The sequence below is a fragment of the Candoia aspera genome, chromosome 5 (genome assembly GCF_035149785.1).
Source record: "Candoia aspera isolate rCanAsp1 chromosome 5, rCanAsp1.hap2, whole genome shotgun sequence".
Taxonomy (NCBI): Eukaryota; Metazoa; Chordata; class Lepidosauria; order Squamata; family Boidae; genus Candoia; species Candoia aspera.
In genome coordinates this window covers 31,682,741-31,700,577 of record NC_086157.1, presented here as the reverse complement: position 1 = coordinate 31,700,577, position 17,837 = coordinate 31,682,741, and the positions used below count along the sequence as shown (strand labels likewise).

The 17,837-nt window shown below is 43.5% G+C and overlaps 1 protein-coding gene across 1 annotated transcript; it reads right to left on the bottom strand.

Moving 5' to 3' along the window:
- Nucleotides 1-303: 303 nt before the first annotated feature.
- PROZ (protein Z, vitamin K dependent plasma glycoprotein) lies at nucleotides 304-11,998 on the bottom strand. The gene is made up of 8 exons (XM_063304865.1): nucleotides 11,877-11,998; nucleotides 10,443-10,606; nucleotides 8,572-8,596; nucleotides 6,543-6,656; nucleotides 5,061-5,192; nucleotides 4,341-4,426; nucleotides 2,896-3,010; nucleotides 304-1,000 (listed from the first exon to the last, which is right to left on the bottom strand). Exons 1-8 carry the CDS (start codon nucleotides 11,941-11,943, stop codon nucleotides 483-485), a joined length of 1,221 nt encoding a protein of 406 aa, XP_063160935.1. The 5' UTR covers nucleotides 11,944-11,998; the 3' UTR covers nucleotides 304-482.
- Between the last annotated feature and the right edge of the window lie 5,839 nt (nucleotides 11,999-17,837).

The window sequence follows — 17,837 nt, the reverse complement described above, 5'->3', positions numbered from 1 at the left end:
CCATTTTAGGCTCCTATTCAGCATGTCTTTAATTATCTGCAGGACTCATGCAATGAATTTAGTTTACAGTAAAATTCCTGTTTATGTCATTGTGCTAGATTTTCTTCTTTGTATTTCTTCATGTTTATATATTGACGGTGATCACAGAGATTATTCCCCTGAAGAGAATACAAAATTAAATACACACAACTGTGAAAAGGTATTAAGATTTAATACCTAATCTTACAATCAGTGAAATTGGTACTTTGATTATTGATTTATACTGGGACAGACACTGGATCTATCTGTGAATTTTTTATGAAATCTCTCCACACAGGCGAATGAAGTGAATCATTGTTTTGTTCGTAGAAAGAGTACTGGAGGAAGGCAAAAAGTTTTATTTTCATAGATAAGCATACATAATATTTACAGCAGTGGTTCAGACCTGAATACATTATACGCTGGCTACTCATTTTATATAGGTTTTTTGTCTTTATGTTTCATTATCCCATTATTTGTTTGAACCACATCATGTACCTTGAGGTCTTGGTAAATACAAGTGTTTTCCAGTTAACGGTTTCTGTTGCCCATGGTTCTAAAATCCCAGTCAGAAACCATGTGCCTTTATAGGGAACCGCATTAAAACCTCCACCCACAAGCATTTCCCTTGCTTGCACTTGACTGTACCCACAGAATTCCCTTGTTATCAAAGTTCTGTTGAGAATTTGTTTGCAGTCATTCTCGCTGAGGTATGAAACAGACCTCTCCACCAGGGAGGGTGTCAGGTGACTTCCATTTGCATTCCAGGCGCTAAGAGTACCCTCCATTTCTGAAATCAACACATGCTCTGCAAAATCCCTTTCTGGAATGCATATGGGTAAATGGTCACTGTCGCAGTCAATTTGGCTACTAAGCTCTAGCAAAGCCAGGTTGTTCTCGCCGGTGGTGATGTCATAGCGAATGTGTGTATGTGATTCTTTCACTGGTATTACTTGATTCGCTCTTTGCAACTTTTTGATGCCTGTGCAGGTAAAAATGTACGCATTGGTCATTGCAATAGCTTTTGTTTCAACTGGGATTACATTACTCATGCATTTTAAACAAATAAACAAAAAACGCCATCTTGCTAATTCCACTTAAATTGCTAATGTTATGGAATAGAGAAAATGATTACAGAGAGGGAGCAGTTTCTTGAAAACCCTTAAGTATATGAAACTGAAATTATTATGTACAATATTGCTTATGGATTATGTGTCTCTTTTGGGATCTGTGGACTCTGTTCAAGGATGATCATTGTTCAGTGAAACAAAGAGAGCAAATTTATTCCTTTTGCTCCGAAGAGTAGACAATCTCCTGGAGCAGGTGCAGTGGAAAGGAAGTCCTATTTAACAAGAGCTGAAATAAGAAATGTGAATAATATATGTAACCAAGGCTGGTCCTACCAATATAGTGGGATGAAACCACTAGTTCGTATAGCATTATGGAAGGAGGGGAACCCCAAATGAGGAAATGCAGGGGCAAAAATGTGTGTCAGAATAGTCTTGCAATATGATTCAGACAGTTTGGCTTTAGCATGAGGTGGCACCAATTTCACTCAGTGGAATATCTGGGCTGGCAGCCTTTGTCACCCTTAGAAGAATCTTGTGGCTTAGGGGTGGTGGACAGATGTGACTATAGCAGTGCCTGCAAAAATACCTATAATTGGATGACTGGTGGGTTATGACACACCATAACCCATCATTTCTTGTATGATGCAATTTCTATGAAAGGAATTTTCATATAGGGAATAACGTAAGGAATATATCCATAATCACACTAGACTAGGGCTTGACAACCTTTCCACATCATGTGATCTTCAGTGATCCTAGGTAAAGGTAAAGGTTTCCCTCGACGTAAAGTCCAGTCGTGTCCGACTCTAGGGGGCGGTGCTCATCTCCGTTTCTAAGCCTTGGAGCCGGCGTTGTCATAGACACTTCCGGGTCATGTGGCCAGCATGACGACATGGAACGCCGTTACCTTCCCGCCGAAGCGGTACCTATTGATCTACTCACATTTGCATGTTTTCGAACTGCTAGGTGAGCAGGAGCTGGGATTAACAACGGGAGCTCACCCCGCCGCGCGGTTTCGAACCGCCGACCTTCCGATCAGCAGCTCAGCGGTTTAACCCGCAGCGCCACCACGTCCCTTCAGTGATCCTAGGAAGGAGTAAATAAATGAAATGGCACAGATCACCAAATCAGATTTGATTTTTAACACTCTTACACTCAGTCTTATAAGATCTCATGTGAGAACACAGAAATCTCAGTAATCTTGTGACATTTCAGTTAGTAATATGTTTTTTATTTTTTAAATGGTTTCTGTGCAGTATGGAGCGTCACTGCGGCTGTGTTAAATGTACTGCATGATGAGTGTGCGCACTGGGGAAATGCAGCTTTACTGTTCCTTAACATGTCCTTGCTCTTCACCAGTTTTTGCCTAAGATAAGGTTAAAATTTTCCTTGAGTCAAGCTTGAATCATGGTGGTATTATGGATGCACAATGTAATTTTCTTGGCTAGAATAGAGAAGTCCTTTGTCATAACTATCTTCCACAATGTTCTTAGGACTCTAGAGTAGCCTGCAGTCCTGGGATTTCCTTATGAAGTCTGCCATCCAAATAGTAATTATGGCTGACCGTGATTAACTTTTGCAATCAGGCAAAGTTGGCTAGTGTTGCCAGTTAAGGTGATAGCAATCTCTTCTGCTTCCCTGAAAATCAGGATCTCTCTCTCTCTCTCTCTCTCTCTCATCAAAACAGTAGCATGGCAGTGTTGCAGGACGAGCATTCTAGGCCTGCTAGTACCTTTACTTGCTGTATTTGAGCTTCTGTTGCTTTGAAAAGCCCATTACTGAGAGAAACAGTCATTGGGTTACTTACCAACCACAACACTAGCAGGAGACAGCAGCGCACATTCAGCTGTAGTTAATACAAGGTTAGTTTTCAAGAGAACACCTCCACAGATCCATTTTCCTTCTGAGTTTAACAGCAAGACCTTAAAGACAAAGCAAACCAGAGTTTCTCTTGCTCTTTACATCCACTAGATAGGATATGTTGCTATTTCATTCCCTGCTGCTGCTGATAGGGCAGGCTTATGGAACATTGCTTTATAAGGAAAAGTAGCTACTAGCAGGTGCAATCACTGCCTTTGTGAATTGGATAGTTGATAAGTCGGTTGACATAGGAGGAAAGCTGTGCAGCTCACAGCCATGGCTCACAGAAGCTCAGGCCTTTTAATAAAATTTGTTAGCTAGAAAAGGTGCTACCAAACTCCTGATTTTAAGCCAATGTTAGTGTTATGCTTCAAAATAAAGATATACAGGTAGTCCTTGTTTAGCAACTGCTTCATACAGTGGCCATTCACAGTTACGACAGTGATAAAAAAAATAACTGACCGATCCTCGCAATTACGACCTTTGTAGGTCTGTAAAGCAAAGGAAAACTGAAGTAATATAAGCACAGTCGTGGTTTCACTTAGTAACCACCTCACTTAACAACTGAGTTGCCAGTCCCAATTATGGTCACTAAATGAGGACTACCTGTAACCCTGAGTTGTTATGACCAGGTGGGATCTAACAAGGAATATGGGGCAGAAAATCCAGATTAAGTTACTAGCAGAATTTATGAAAAGCACAAATGGATAGTAAGAGGAAGGATTATCCTGCTTTTATTCTCTTAAAAAAAAATTGCCCTCGTTTAGGCAGAATTCCAAAAATAATACACAGAATCACATGCTCTCTCTGACACCACAAATTTTTAAACAGTGCACACTACACTTGTTCTTAGCCAACAGGCCAAAATTAGCTCCCTAGCATGGAGCTCCAGAATGGTCGGAAATCTGTGAATTATCTGAGCATGTTAACCCTTCTCAGCCTAAGGGAAGAATTCTTTAGAGCTAGACATAAGATAAAAGATAACACCTACACATGAAAGATTATGTCCATGGAGAAAGAGAAACTGTTGAGTATGTCCTCCTCAATTGCGATTTCTGAAAGTATTATATAGCACCAGTCCTCCAACAATTTCCAGGCAAAACAATTGAGTTTTGTACTAAACTATTATCATCAGACACTAACCAAGATAAAACAAGGAGAATTGCCACCTATTGCTGGGCAGCAGTGAAGACCTGAAATCAGCTGACCCCCTCAACTAACTTTAATTTTGTTCTGTAATTTATATTTTACATTTTATTTTTCTAATTGATGATGGTGATTTGGATTTGTCAACCTGCAGTGCCTGTCACTGTGCATCTGCAGCATGGCAAGTCTCCGTTTGAGCCCCTACAGCCAGACCAACTCAAAACAGCTCCACATCTCTTTTGGTACCTGCCAGGGGAATTCTCTGTAGATCTCTTCAGGTGCACTAAGTTGAAGTGAAAGATGATCTTGGAGTCTTCCACATGCACATCCATCTAGCAATATGTTGTAAGGAAAAACCCATGTCATCATTTCTAATGGGTAGCTTTCAAAAGCCACTCCTTTTGTTAATTTGATTAAGATAAACATTTTTTAAACATGAAATCGGGTCCTTGGTTGATGGAAGCAAGCATACCTTGACCTCTTTTGCTATCATTTGCAATCTGGAGATTGTAACATCTTTGGAATTACAGGGATTTTTTTCTCATAACTTTGGTATTCAATGTAGCAGAGGAGGCAAAAACAACAACCCGGGCTTTGTTGCTTTAAAATGTGTTCTTGTTTTCTGATAGTTGATTTTTCTAATATCTATAGACATTCTGGAGTAAAGCTGCAGTAGGACAAAAGCTGTTAATTATTCCTAATGAGTGCAGACTCAACCTTTCCTAAAGGGAGAGTGGTAGTGAGATTTGTTTACATTGCTTGGTAGGTTTAGAATGAGCTACGTTTTGAACAGATACTCAGTCAAGGGATTATTGCAATATCTAATCTTCTCCCAGTGCGTAATGCAACCTCAGCTATTGACAAATGAACCAGAGATAATTTCAATTCATTTGTTTAATATTTGTACAATATTGACTCCTGGGTTACCTTCAGAAACACTCATTTTTTAAAAAAAATTCTACATACCTTGTGGAATGCATGATTTACTGTCTTCCCCCAGTTCATAGCCTTTGGCGCACGAACAGCGATAAGAGTCAAATTCTGGATAGCAGAAGTGCTGACACCCTTTATGGATTTCATGCCAGCACTCATTTTTAGCTATGGAAAATAAAATGCCACTTTTAGAGGACAAACATGGAATGGAAAGTAAAATAATGAAATTATTCTGCAAAAAATCAACAAGTACTCCCTTTCTCTATTATTTGTCCTTTTTGTTTTCTGAGGGCTATTAATTTTTTCAGTCCATCTATGGGAATACCATTTGCCAGACCCTATTTCTGCGAGACGTGCAGATTCTCCAGCTCCCATAAGTTGTTGGTAAGTTTTTTGGAACCAAAGGCTGCAGCTGTGCTCTGGAGAATGATGAGCAGCCCCCAGATTTAGTCATAGAGAAGATTCACTGAAATCATTATCTGAAGTCTCATTGTTATTTGCAGCCTTTCTCTGACTACAATATGACTAACTCTGGAATGAATCACATGCATAGAGTCAGCTGTAATCTTTGGTAATAGAATTGAGTAACTAAGAATGGGAAAAGCCCCACAATGGGCTGAAATGGCTGGACTGTATCTAGTGGTGATCATTCATGGCAAAATGAATTCGTATTTGCAGCCAAAACATTCCACATTGCTGTAATTTTCAATGCACTGATTAAGCAGAACTTCATTTATGAATAAGGTACAGGGACAACAGTGTATTTTTCTATGAAGTGTGGCACGATACAATGATATCACTGGATGGGCTGTGAGTAATTTGTTTTTAACCATTTTTCATTTTCATCTTTTACTACCCTCATAAAGTAGACAGCCTATTGGAGACTTATTGTACGTTCATTTTGCAAATGCATACACACACACCCCACGGATAATCTTATGACTCTGTGGTTTGTCTTCAGTGAGACAGTGTTGAAAGGGAAAGGCTCTGTAGTCCAAAAAGAAAAAAGGGAGGGCAGGGAGGAGAAGCGTGACTTGTTCAACCACGGCAAAAGATTTGGGCAGAAGAGAAAGTACCATTTATATTAAGCATTCTTGTCTCTATTGCCACCAAAACAACGTGGCAGCAAACTTTTTTTCTCCTGAAAATCTATTCATATTGGCGTTGAAAGATCTCCTGAAATGCTGCAGGGGAAGGGGAATTGGACAAAATCAGTTCCCCACTCCTTATCTAGTCAGCCTCCAAAGAATCTCAGCCCCTTCTTTTGCAGGAGAGCATTTCTAGAACCAGACAAATACAGTATCTCTGCTTGCAAAACAGAAGGATTTAAAGAGAAAAATGTCCACTGTGACCATATGTTGCTTATGAATTCTTTTATGGCACCTAATATTGGAAGAGACCAAGCCAAATTATCTACAGTACCTGGATTATTCTGTTGAACCATTACTAATCTCCCATATGTTTTCAAGAAGTAATGTAACACATGCTGGTTGATAAAGAAAAACTGATTTTTACCAAAAGCACAGTTTATTCCTTCAAAGTCATCTCTACAGTCACATGTGTAGCTGCGAATGGTGTCCCTGCATACGCCATTATGAAGGCAGGGGTTGGAAGAACACCGTACACCACCTGAAGAAAAACAAACCTACATACATGTAGAGCTTTCTAACAAGGGAACTTACATTTTGTTCTTCTTCACATGTTCAGCTGTTTATCTGCAAGATACTAAAGCAACTTTTCCATAAGAATTTCCTAGGCTCAATTTAAATTTTTGAATTCCTTTCTTCTCTGTATGATCCTCGCTCTTCACCAATCTGACACCATCTAGAAGAGGTGGGACCTCCGCCCTGAAAACTGCCAATCAGCAGGGCCAGTTGTAGTCCCAATCCATATGGATGACTCTACATTTGGGCAGATTGATCAATTACGTGATCAAAACATTGTATAAGAACAGGATTTGTATCAGTAGTGAGTTACTGATCTTCCTTTCGTCTTTCCTTGACACCCAAGACCAAAAATAGGGAAATTAGCATGTTGCAAAGCCAAGCACCATTTTGAAGCACCACTTATACTCTATTTCCAACATAGGCACCAGAAATAAAATAATTGGTGATGACAACGAAACCCTTTATTTGCTTTCTTGTATGACTGGCTTCACCCACCATGGTTTCCTGCCATGGTGATCACTGAATGCTACTAGCTCCTAAAAGACAGGACTCCTGGTGTGGCCGCAGCACACCCCCAGAATATTCTTTATGAAAAAGCACCATCAACAAAAGGATCAGATCTCATATATCCTGAAAAGAGACCAACAGGCTCAGGCAAAGGGGATAGGTGAGTGGGAATCAACCATACCTGAAAAATAATTCTTCCTTCAGGCAGATCAAATTCTGCTTGCAATATTTCTGTTCTTTAGTTGTTATATTGGGGGGGGGGGAACCACTTAACTTAAAAAAAAAACCCATATCTTCTAAAAGTTGCAGGGAGCAATGATACAGTAATGTCACTTGGGTAGGACTGAAAAATCTCAGTTCTTTTCTACTGTTTTCTGATACTGTTTAGAAGTGAAATAAGTGTAAGCCTGGTAGAAGCTTTAATACAGTCACTTTGCATGTTTGTTTAACAAAAGCCTTAATTTATGCTCATCACTCTTCTTGCATTTTACTGTAATAATTTGGTAGCATGATCTAACTATTGGCTGCAAAAATGGGCCGAGAACTCTCTTCAGCCTACAGACCACAGTTTGACCCTCTGCTTTATTCAGAGATAGTCTCACCCTGCCAACATGTGGAATGCTTTCAAGCCTAGCTAGATAAATTATTTGTATTAAGATTCATTTTTAGTAAATGTGTATTTTTAGTAAATTCATTTGTTTAGGCATCAATAAAATCACTGAGTTTCCCTTGTGAAGGAAATTCAAAGTAAATAAAAAAAAAAACAAATGCATAAATAAGATGATTTTGAAATGCTTTGAGATTAGTCTACTGATCTGGTAAGGTGTCTGAAAAAGCTTAGTATTTTTCTAAAGAAAGGTTTGAAAACTAGTTTTCTGGAAAAATTAAAGCAGACAAAACAAATAAACACGATTTATTCCTAGGGATACATTTGTTATGGAAATAAACATAACAAACTAAGGATAAGCAGACCCATTTAAAGGGTGGGTAAGTGGATTTATGAAAAATTTAAAAAAAGAACCATCAAACATTATGTATGTAAAGACATCACTTTTCTTTTTAAAAGAAAACACTGCTCTATGACATTCTATGTTTGTTTATTACTGCTGCAAGACTAGCCTGGAATTGTTTGAAAACTCTTTCATATGATTTAAAGCAAGGAGTCTGGATTAATAGCACTGACTGGAATTGCTTCCTTCCTCCCTCCCAAAGAAGGCTAAGAATAAACAAGCAAAGTTTGCATTAATGGCAGCATCTTCTCTACAGTGTCATTTAGAGTAGCACCATCCTGCTGGTGATTCAGAAGATAACACAAACATTGAGAGTTCTTCAGTTAAGAAATACTTCTTAATTTCTTCTTAAATACTTACCAAAATAACCACTCCAAAATTCATCCTGGAAAAAAGAAATGTAAATGTTTTCTTGTGCAATTGTAAACATGTAAAACTGACTGATTGCAAGGGACATAAGACAGCTGCTCAACACTGCAGTGTAACGTTTACTACTCCCTAGCACAGTGTTTCTCAACCGTGGCAACTTGAAGAGGTGTAGACTTCAGCTCCCAGAATTCCCAGACATGCTGGCTGGGGAATTCTGGGAGTTGAAGTCCATGCATCTTAAAGTTGCCAGGGTTAAGAAACATCCCCCCCCCAAACAAAAGAAGAGAGGGACACAAGGTATACTGTTAATGAGGCAGAGTAAGCTTCCCTGTTTCAGCTGCAAATGAAAGGCCAAAACATGGTGGATCTAATATTGCAGGGGATTTAATGGTTGTTTCTGGGCAAAAGCTTCAAAAGATTTCCATTTAGCAACACAGGAAACCCTTGTGAAAGCTTCCAAGAGGCCAAAATAATTTGCTTACCTTATGCAATCAAATACTCCAAGGAATAAGGTGAGGGACTCGTTGTCTAGATCAGTGTTTCTCAACCGTGGCAACTTTCAGAGGTGTGGACTTCAACTCTCAGAATTCCCTTTTGGCCGGATTCAGAGATTTCCTGACCAATAAAAGTTTTCTGTGCTGGATTCTTGGCTCTGCTCCCAGTTCTTGACAGCTCACAGCTAACCCCCGACAAATGATCTCCCTTCAGGAACCTGATTTATTGAAGTCATCCTGAAACAGCCTGAATAAAGGTTGGATTTTTCAGAGCCAGGTGATTTTGCAGCAATAGACAGGCAGTGTCCTAAAGCTAGAAAGAAGTTTGCTGACTGGGGAATTCTGGGAGTTGAAGTCCACACCTCTGAAAGTTGCCATGGTTGAGAAACACTGCCCTAGCATTTGGTCAACATCTTTGAACTCACAGACCTATTCTTGAGTAGACATAAATATGATTATGCTGTTCCTTTTTTTGCAGGATAGGCTGCAGCAAATCAAGGTAATTTTATTGCCCCCGTACATTTTCTGGGATGCTACGCAGAACACTATACTGCCTCCCTGGCTTTGGGCTCTTCCCCACAGCCACCTTAAAATACTATCCATCACTCCCTGAGCTGACAGAAAGCTACTGTACATCAGCATAAAATAGGCTACTTCCACAGGCACAGCACTGACAAGTGGTGCTGAATGTTAAGGACAGGGATTGATGGATTCCCTCCCACCCACTAGACATCCAGCAGCCGTTCCCTGTTATATGAGGCGCAGTTGGGAAGAGGAGAGCAGTGACGGATGGTAAAGAGTTTGTCTGTTTGTCAAACCTGCTTTGGTTTAGCGCAAGTGTTTTTCATGAGCGTATTTCAAAGGGAGTCCATCTCTCAGATATCAAATGATAGTTGGTTCCTTTTGGACACAGGTTTAGTGCTATTCCAGAACAGCATGAAACCTGTGTTCCAAAGCAGGCCAAGCAACACAGATATGCGTGAGGAGAGTTGCATTGTGAAGCAGCAGAAAGCTGCTTAATACCCCCCTTCTCCTTTTCAGCCACTGTTCAGACTGATTCAGGTTTTCAATTGTAGTTTGGTTCAGAGAGGTACAGGGCAGAACCCAGTTTGGACAATTCAGACTCATCCCAAAAAGTGAAATGACCCTGAAGTGGAGAAGGCATGCCTGCATTAACCTAAGGTAGTCAACAGGTGTCAGGCTGAGTTGTGTGGAATGCAGACATAACACACTGGTTAAGGGTTCTGCACTTGTACAGAAATGGTTACAATTCCAGAATGAATTGTTGGCAGATGTTGTGACTGTGGGCTTGACTGATAAGGGAATTAACTTGTCTGTATGGGAAATGCTGATGTTGAAAATACATACAGTTTCTTCTGTGTTTTCAAATGCCTCTCTTGCTTCCTCATATGTACATCTTTCCTCGAGGCATTCTCTTTCTAAATTCCCTTGGAAAATTTCCTCAAACAACATAAAAGCAGCACGCCTGGATCTTGTCAGGACTTGATTTGCATCTTCTGTTGACAGGAATACTTAAGAGAAGGACAAGGGGAACATCAGATACTTTTCCCAAAGGACATAATCCATCCCCATCTTGGCCCAGCCTCAGTATGGAAAGGATTCAGAAGAGCCTCATGCCTTTGTGCTCCATGGCTGGAATAGACTGAACATCTTGGAAGAGATGAATGGTTAGATGATGATACCATGAAGGGGGGAGAAGGTCCATGAGAAGATTACTTACTTATGGTACGCATCTGCAAACATTAATATGGGAATCCTACACAATATTCCCCAATACAGTAATGGCAAAATGAATACATTTGATGCTGGGTTAAAATGGTAAATTGGGTAGGATGACAGCAACTATGGTTATCCATCTATGTACTGAATAGCACATAAAGCTGGATGGGAACGGCCTCATTTTTGTTACAAAACATGTCTGTAGGTGAGAGAAACTAAGCCTGCTCATTTTTGTTGCAATACTTCATCCTGAAGCAAATTTGCAGGTTTCTTTTTCCAAGCACCACCGCCACCTTCCCCGGGACTGGTAGAATATCTATAGCAGGGTTTTGCAACCAGGGTTCTGTGGCACCCTAGGGTTCTGCAAGAGATCACTACGGGTTCCCTGGGAGACCGTGATTTATTTTAATTATTTCACATTCGGGAAACTTAAAGAGGTAAGTTTCATTCTTTATTTTTGGTTTAAGAACACTGTTAATCTACCTATACAGGTTTACACATGAAACAAATACAATAATTTTGTAACTTCTGGCCTATATTTGAGCCTGAATGTGCAGGAGTTCCCTGAGGCCTGAAAAATATTTCAAGGGTTCCTCCACGGTTAAAAAGTTGAGAAAGGCTGATCTATAGCAATGGATTCTGAGGAGATAAGACAGGAGCAAAACATTCAGTTTCCTTCCCATGGCACGCTTCTTTCTGGTAAAAACAAAATTGTTTTTACAACTGAGGCTGCTGTCCTAGTTTCCCTTCACTGGGGAATGTCTGATAGCACTCAATGGGACTTAACTTCTGAGTATCATGCATAGGATTGCACTCCCATTTTATCATTAAGAAGTAAATGGCACCAATCATTTCTGGATGCCAGTACTAATTAACAAACACGTATTTAATCATAAATAATAGAGTTCTGCCATAGCAAGATATACCAAACTGTGGTTTGGGGGAATTAACTCTTAGAGGTATAGAATAACGAGAGGTTATTATATCCCTCCCCTGTGCTCTTGTTTCTTTTTTGAAAATTAAGAGAAATCCAGTTAATATTATGTGAGCAAAACATCCTACCTGTCAGGTGTACTGGGTGAGCAATGAATGCAAATAAGAAAAAGCATATCCAGTTGTGAATTCCCATTTTGGTTCCCTAGGCGTAGTTTTCTGAATTTTGCCAGCCTAACGGTGGTTCTTTGATAAAGACACAGGATGAGCAAAGTTTAAAGTGCAACTTTAGAAACCCACTTTAAAAAAAAAAGGGACAGGGCAATGACAACGCAGTGTCAACAACAACCCAACAACTGGAGATTTTGCTTAAAAAAAAATCTTGAGCATATACCTGTGGCATTTATACTACATTTTATCTGATGAATTTTCAACCTGCACATGTGCATAAATGCACCTCCTGGAAACTGTGACTTTGACCTTCATTATAAATATTGTAAAGCCTCACCAGATGGTACAGAAGATACAACCCAGAGCAGCTCCTCAAAGCCTAAACAGTGTGACGGGGAAACCTAACAGGAGCATAAAGAGTAGCAAGGTTGGTTTGAACAAAGATTCTCAGCTTTATGTAATGATTGCCTTAATCCAAATAAAACTCTAAGACTCAAAATCACAATTCAGATTCTGGGTTTATTTAGAATAGAGTGCAAACAGGTAAAAAGCTGAGAATGAGGAAAGCGCGCCTAAACTCAAACTAAATAGCATCGTTTCAAACATCAGCCCACCCCCTCCTTCGCATCCAGTACAACCCCACATTCCCAGGTGCTCCTAACGAGCTCTGCTGATCAACGGGTAAAAAGACCTTGACATTTAAGAGATAGCCGAAACACATTCCTCCCTGGCACAGTCCAGCACGTCTCCTGTACAAGGCTCTCAGCAGCACCCTCCCAGCCAGCACACGTATCAGCACTTTGGCAAGTGAACCGTTACGATGCAGAAACACCGCAATGATGAACATGACATACCGCCCCCCCCCCAAAAATCTTTAAGCAGAGGGCTTTGAAGGATAAGCAACATGAAAAGCACGTATCAAATCAGGGGCAAGAACATCATGTGCAGCAACCCATTCAGGATGGGGAAAATGCTTCCAGCGGACCAGGTACTGAAGAGATCACCGAAGCCTGCGAGAGTCGAGCACCTCCTTGACTTCGAAGTGTTGCTGCCCATCAATCATGACCGGTGGAGGGGGAGGCGGGCGTGGATGCCAGCGAGATGAGTCCTGAGCAGGCTTGAGCAAACTGCAGTGAAAAACAGGATGCAAGCGCTTCAAATTATGAGGCAAATCCAAACGAACAGTGACAGGATTTAGCACTGCAATAATAGGGAAGGGTCCAATAAACTTAGGAGCCAGCTTCTTAGAGGGCTGAGGAGACTTTATAAACTTCGTAGAAAGATAGACCAAATCCCCCACCTGAAAAGCGGGCTGCTGGAGGCGGTGCTTATCAGCGTGCAGTTTATAGGCTGCTTGAGCCTCTCGAAGAGCGGTCTGAATAACGGGCCAGGAATCAGCCAGCTTAGAGCCCCAATCACAGGCAGCCACAGCCGGAGCTGGAGGTTGGGGAAATTCCGGGATGGGAACAAAATCCCTACCAGAAACAATGCAAAAAGGAGTTTGCCCCGTGCTTTGGTGAACAGCATTATTGTAAGCGACCTCAGCGAAAGGGAGCAAGTCAACCCAATCATCCTGATGGTAGTTTATGTAAGCACGAAGAAATTGCTCTAGTGTGGCATTAAGGACCTCAGTATATCCGTCCGTCTGGGGATGCCAAGAGGTCCACAATGCCTGCTCAGTGCCAATCAACTTTAAAAAAGCCCGCCAAAACTTTGAGGTAAATTGTGTGCCCCTATCGGTCACCAAACGAGAGGGGCAGCCATGCGGGCGGTACACGTGTACCAAGAAAAGCTTAGCCAGCTGCTGCGCCGAGGGAATGGAAGCGCAGGGAATAAAATGAGCTTGCTTAGAGAAATAGTCTTTGACCACCCAAATGACAGTCTTCTTTTGACTGGGGGGTAGGTCCACAAAATCCATGAAGATCACATCCCAAGGGTGAGAAGGGTCAGCCACAGGTTGTAGGAGCCCCTGCGGTTTACCAGCAGCACGCTTGGACATAGTGCAGACAGGGCAGGAAGCCACATAGGCCTTGACATCCTTCCACAGGGTGGGCCACCAGAATTGTCTCCGGACCAAATGGAGGGACTTTAGAAAACCAAAGTGACCAGCCTGCTTACTGTCATGAGAACGGGCCAGTATAGCAGAACGTTGAGAGTCAGGCACATACAAACGCCCCCCCACCCAGGCGAGGTCATGCTCAAGGGACACCTTGTCAGGATTAGCAAGAAGCCAGGGGTCAGACTGCAGCGCAAAAACAAAAGCAGAGCGCAATCCTCCCAACAATGGAGGCGGCTTGCGAACCGGAGGGCGGAGCGCTGGAATAACAGATGAAGGAGGCGAAGGCTGGCCCCGAGTGCTGCTACGCGTAACAGCCACCAGACCCAATTGTGGTCCCGACAGGACAGTGCCAATGACATCGGAAACCGAGCCCTTGTCTTGCGGCAATCTGGAAAGGGCATCAGCCAAAAAATTCTTTTTCCCCGGGATAAATTTAAGCTGGAAATTAAAATGGCTGAAAAATTGAGCCCATCAAATCTGCTTTGGGCTGAGGCGTCTGGGTGTACAGAGCACTTCGAGGTTGCGGTGATCCGTCCAAACCTCAAAAGGGCAAGAAGCGCCTTCCAACAGGTGCCTCCAAGCCTCTAAGGCAGCTTTAACAGCAAAAGCCTCCTTCTTCCAAACATGCCAGTGCCTCTCTGTTTCAGAAAACTTTCGGGAAAGATAGGCACAAGGCTTTAAAAGCCCGCCAGAATCCTTTTGTAATAAAATAGCTCCAATAGAAAAATCAGAGGCATCAACCTGAACAACGAATGGAAGGTCCGGGTCAGGGTGGGAGAGGATGGGCTCTGCAGTAAAAAGAGCCTTCAGCTGATCAAAAGCAGCCTGACATGCAGGAGTCCAATTGAGCACGGCCCCCGGGTTCTTAACCTTGCGGGTTTCCCCCACCCCCTTAGTGTGCAACAAATCAGGGGTAGGGCAATTTCAGCGAACCCCCTGACAAAGGACCTGTAAAAATTGGCAAACCCCAGGAAACTTTGAAGTTGGCGTCGGGTTCGGGGTCGCTCCCAATGAAGCACTGCCTGAACCTTAACAGGATCCATTTCAATGCCCTTATCCGAAATCCTGTAACCAAGGTAATCCAAGCGAGACTTATGGAACTCACATTTAGAAAGCTTAGCATAAAGTTTGGCATTCCTAAGCTTGGTGAGAACCTGTTTAAGAAATCGTTCGTGCTCTTCCAAAGACTTAGTATAAATGAGGACATCATCCAAATACACCAAAACCCCTTTAAACAAGTGGTCATGCAAAACTTCATTGATCAGCTGCATGAAAACTCCCGGAGCCCCCGCCAGACCAAAAGGGAGAACCTTATACTGGAAATAACCCAATGGGCAATTAAAAGCCGTTTTCCATTCATCCCCCTCCCGAATGCGAATCCGGTAGTAGGCTTCGCGGAGGTCCAACTTTGAGAAAACTCTGCCAGTGGACAGATGTGCGAGCATGTCCTTGATGAGAGGCAGAGGGTACTTGTTGGAGAGTGAGGCAGAATTTAACCCACGATAGTCCGTGCAAAGTCTGAGGCTGCCATCCTTCTTCTCCCGGAACAATACAGGAGCCCCAACCGGCGAGTTTGCCGGTTCAATGAAGCCGCAAGCCAGGTTTTTATCAATGAACTCCCGCAATGCGGTAAGTTCCCTCTTAGTCATGGGGTAAATCTTCGGCTTCGGCAAGGGGACGTCAGGAAGAAGTTCAATGGAGCATCTTGCGATGGGGGGGTAATTGGTCGGCTTCCTCCTCCCCAAAAACATCAGCTAAGTCTGAGTACGTAGCTGGTAGACCCTCTAAGGGGGATGGGGGAGCTAGAGAATCAGCAAGTTCTGCTCTCCCCGCCGTCATAGCCAGGGAATGTCCCAGAAGAGGAGCTTGATAGAAGCCATCCTCAAAGGTAATAGAGCAGGACCTCCAATTGATGTAGGGATTATGAGAGATGAACCATGAAATCCCTAACACAACTAAAGGATTTCCCACTGGGGTGACGATGAAGTGAATGAGTTCGAAGTGTTACCCCATACGTAAAGCGACTTCCCCAGTAAACTGGGTGGCCGCCCCCCCCCCCCCCCCCGCCATGGAGCCATCAAGCTGCTGAAAAAGCAGCAGCTTTGGAAGAGGGAAGCAGGGCAAATCCAATGCCTTGACCAAGTCAGGATGGATTAAACATCTGGAACAGCCCGAGTCTAGTAAAGCCCAGACCTCTACGGACTTGGATTGAAATCCGAATTCAATTTTAACAGCGAGGATAGGGCAATCAGCACTCACCATGTTGGAATTGCGCCTGGTTTCCATCACCTGCCCCATGGCGCCAGTTAAGGCAGGTGGAAAGCGTTTTCCGCTGGCTGTTCCAGAGCAGCCAAAGCGTCTCCCGGTGTGTAATCATCGTTGTCCACAGTTGCCATTGCCCCCGGCAACCCGCGAGGAGGATTGAGTGGTTTCTTTGTTGTCTTCTGTGGCAATTTGGATGGATGATCCGTTGCCTTAGCCTTGGGGCAGTCTATGGCGCGGTGACCCGGTTTTCCACAGGTGATGCACTTTCCCCGGACAAAGCGGCATTGCCTCTCTGTATCCCATCTAGAGCTTGATGGTAGGAACGGTGCCCTGGTAGTTGTGGCAGGCTTGTCCTCTTTGGTGGCCATCATAAAGGTGCGCTGGGCATGTTCAGCCATACCAGTGAGGCAAATCCAGTCATGTAATGAGTTCGGATCGTCTCGCCCAAGTGCCCAGCGCAAGACCTCGCAATTGAGGCCATCCTTAAATTTATCATTCAAAGTGGCCTCGGACCATTCAGGAACTTTACCCGCCAAAACCTTGAATTCAAGAGCATAATCAGCAACAGCCTTCTGCCCTTGCACCAGTTCCTTAAGAGCATCCTTAGCCCTCTCGTTAGCCAAGGGAGCCTCAAAATAGCACTTCAGCGCAGCCAAGAAGGTATCGAAAGTTGCCAGGGCTGGCGCTCCAATCTCCAACAGCTGGACATACCAGTCTGCAGCCCTGCCCTTCAATTTCGTGGCCACCGCCAAGATCTTCTCTTCTTCTGAAGAAAAGAGGTGGCCATGCTGTCTCATGTAACTGGCAGCATTGGTGAGAAAGAAAGATAAGTTAGTGGGGTCACCATCAAACTTTACCGGGAAGTCCCGGGGAGTTCCTCCAACATGTGGAACCCCCCCTGATGGACGACTTGGGGGCCCCCACTACGGGAGTGGATCCCCGTGGACCTGATGGAAAGTCCCGTGGTTGGCTTCTTCTTTCTGCAGTCTGTGACAGGGAAGGCGGAAGGCTCGGCGGCCCCATTGCTCTGGGACCTCGGACGATTTTCACGAGGTCCCCAAAGGCAGCCGACATAGAGCGCAGCACGTGTTCCATAGATTCGATCTTGGATTCCAGGACCCTGATCCTGTCCGGTGTGGCAGAGTCCTCCAGCCCCAGTCCCTCAGGTAGCGGGCTCCCCGACACGTCTGGGCGCACCTCCCTCGGAGTGTCGGGCCAGCGCAGCTTCCATGTGGAGCGGGACGTGCGGGCCGGGGGTCCATCAGGGCATCCCACAAAAATTGTTCCTGCCCCGTCACGTCGTCCGTTGGTGGTTCCTTTGATCCCGGGCTAGAGTTGGAGTCCCCCGACTGAGGTGTGGGGTGGGTTGGGACGGGGCTCAGGTCCCTGCTTGGGAACGTCGACTCTGGAAGTTGTCCCGTCTCCTCCTCGAACTCCGTAGGATCCTTCCTCCCTTCTGCCATCGCTAGTTCCCCTTTCGCAAGAAAAATTTTCCGGTAAAGAGTAGCGAGGTTGGTTTGAACAAAGATTCTTAGCTTTATGTAATGATTGCCTTAATCCAAATAAAACTCTCAGACTCAAAATCACAGTTCAGG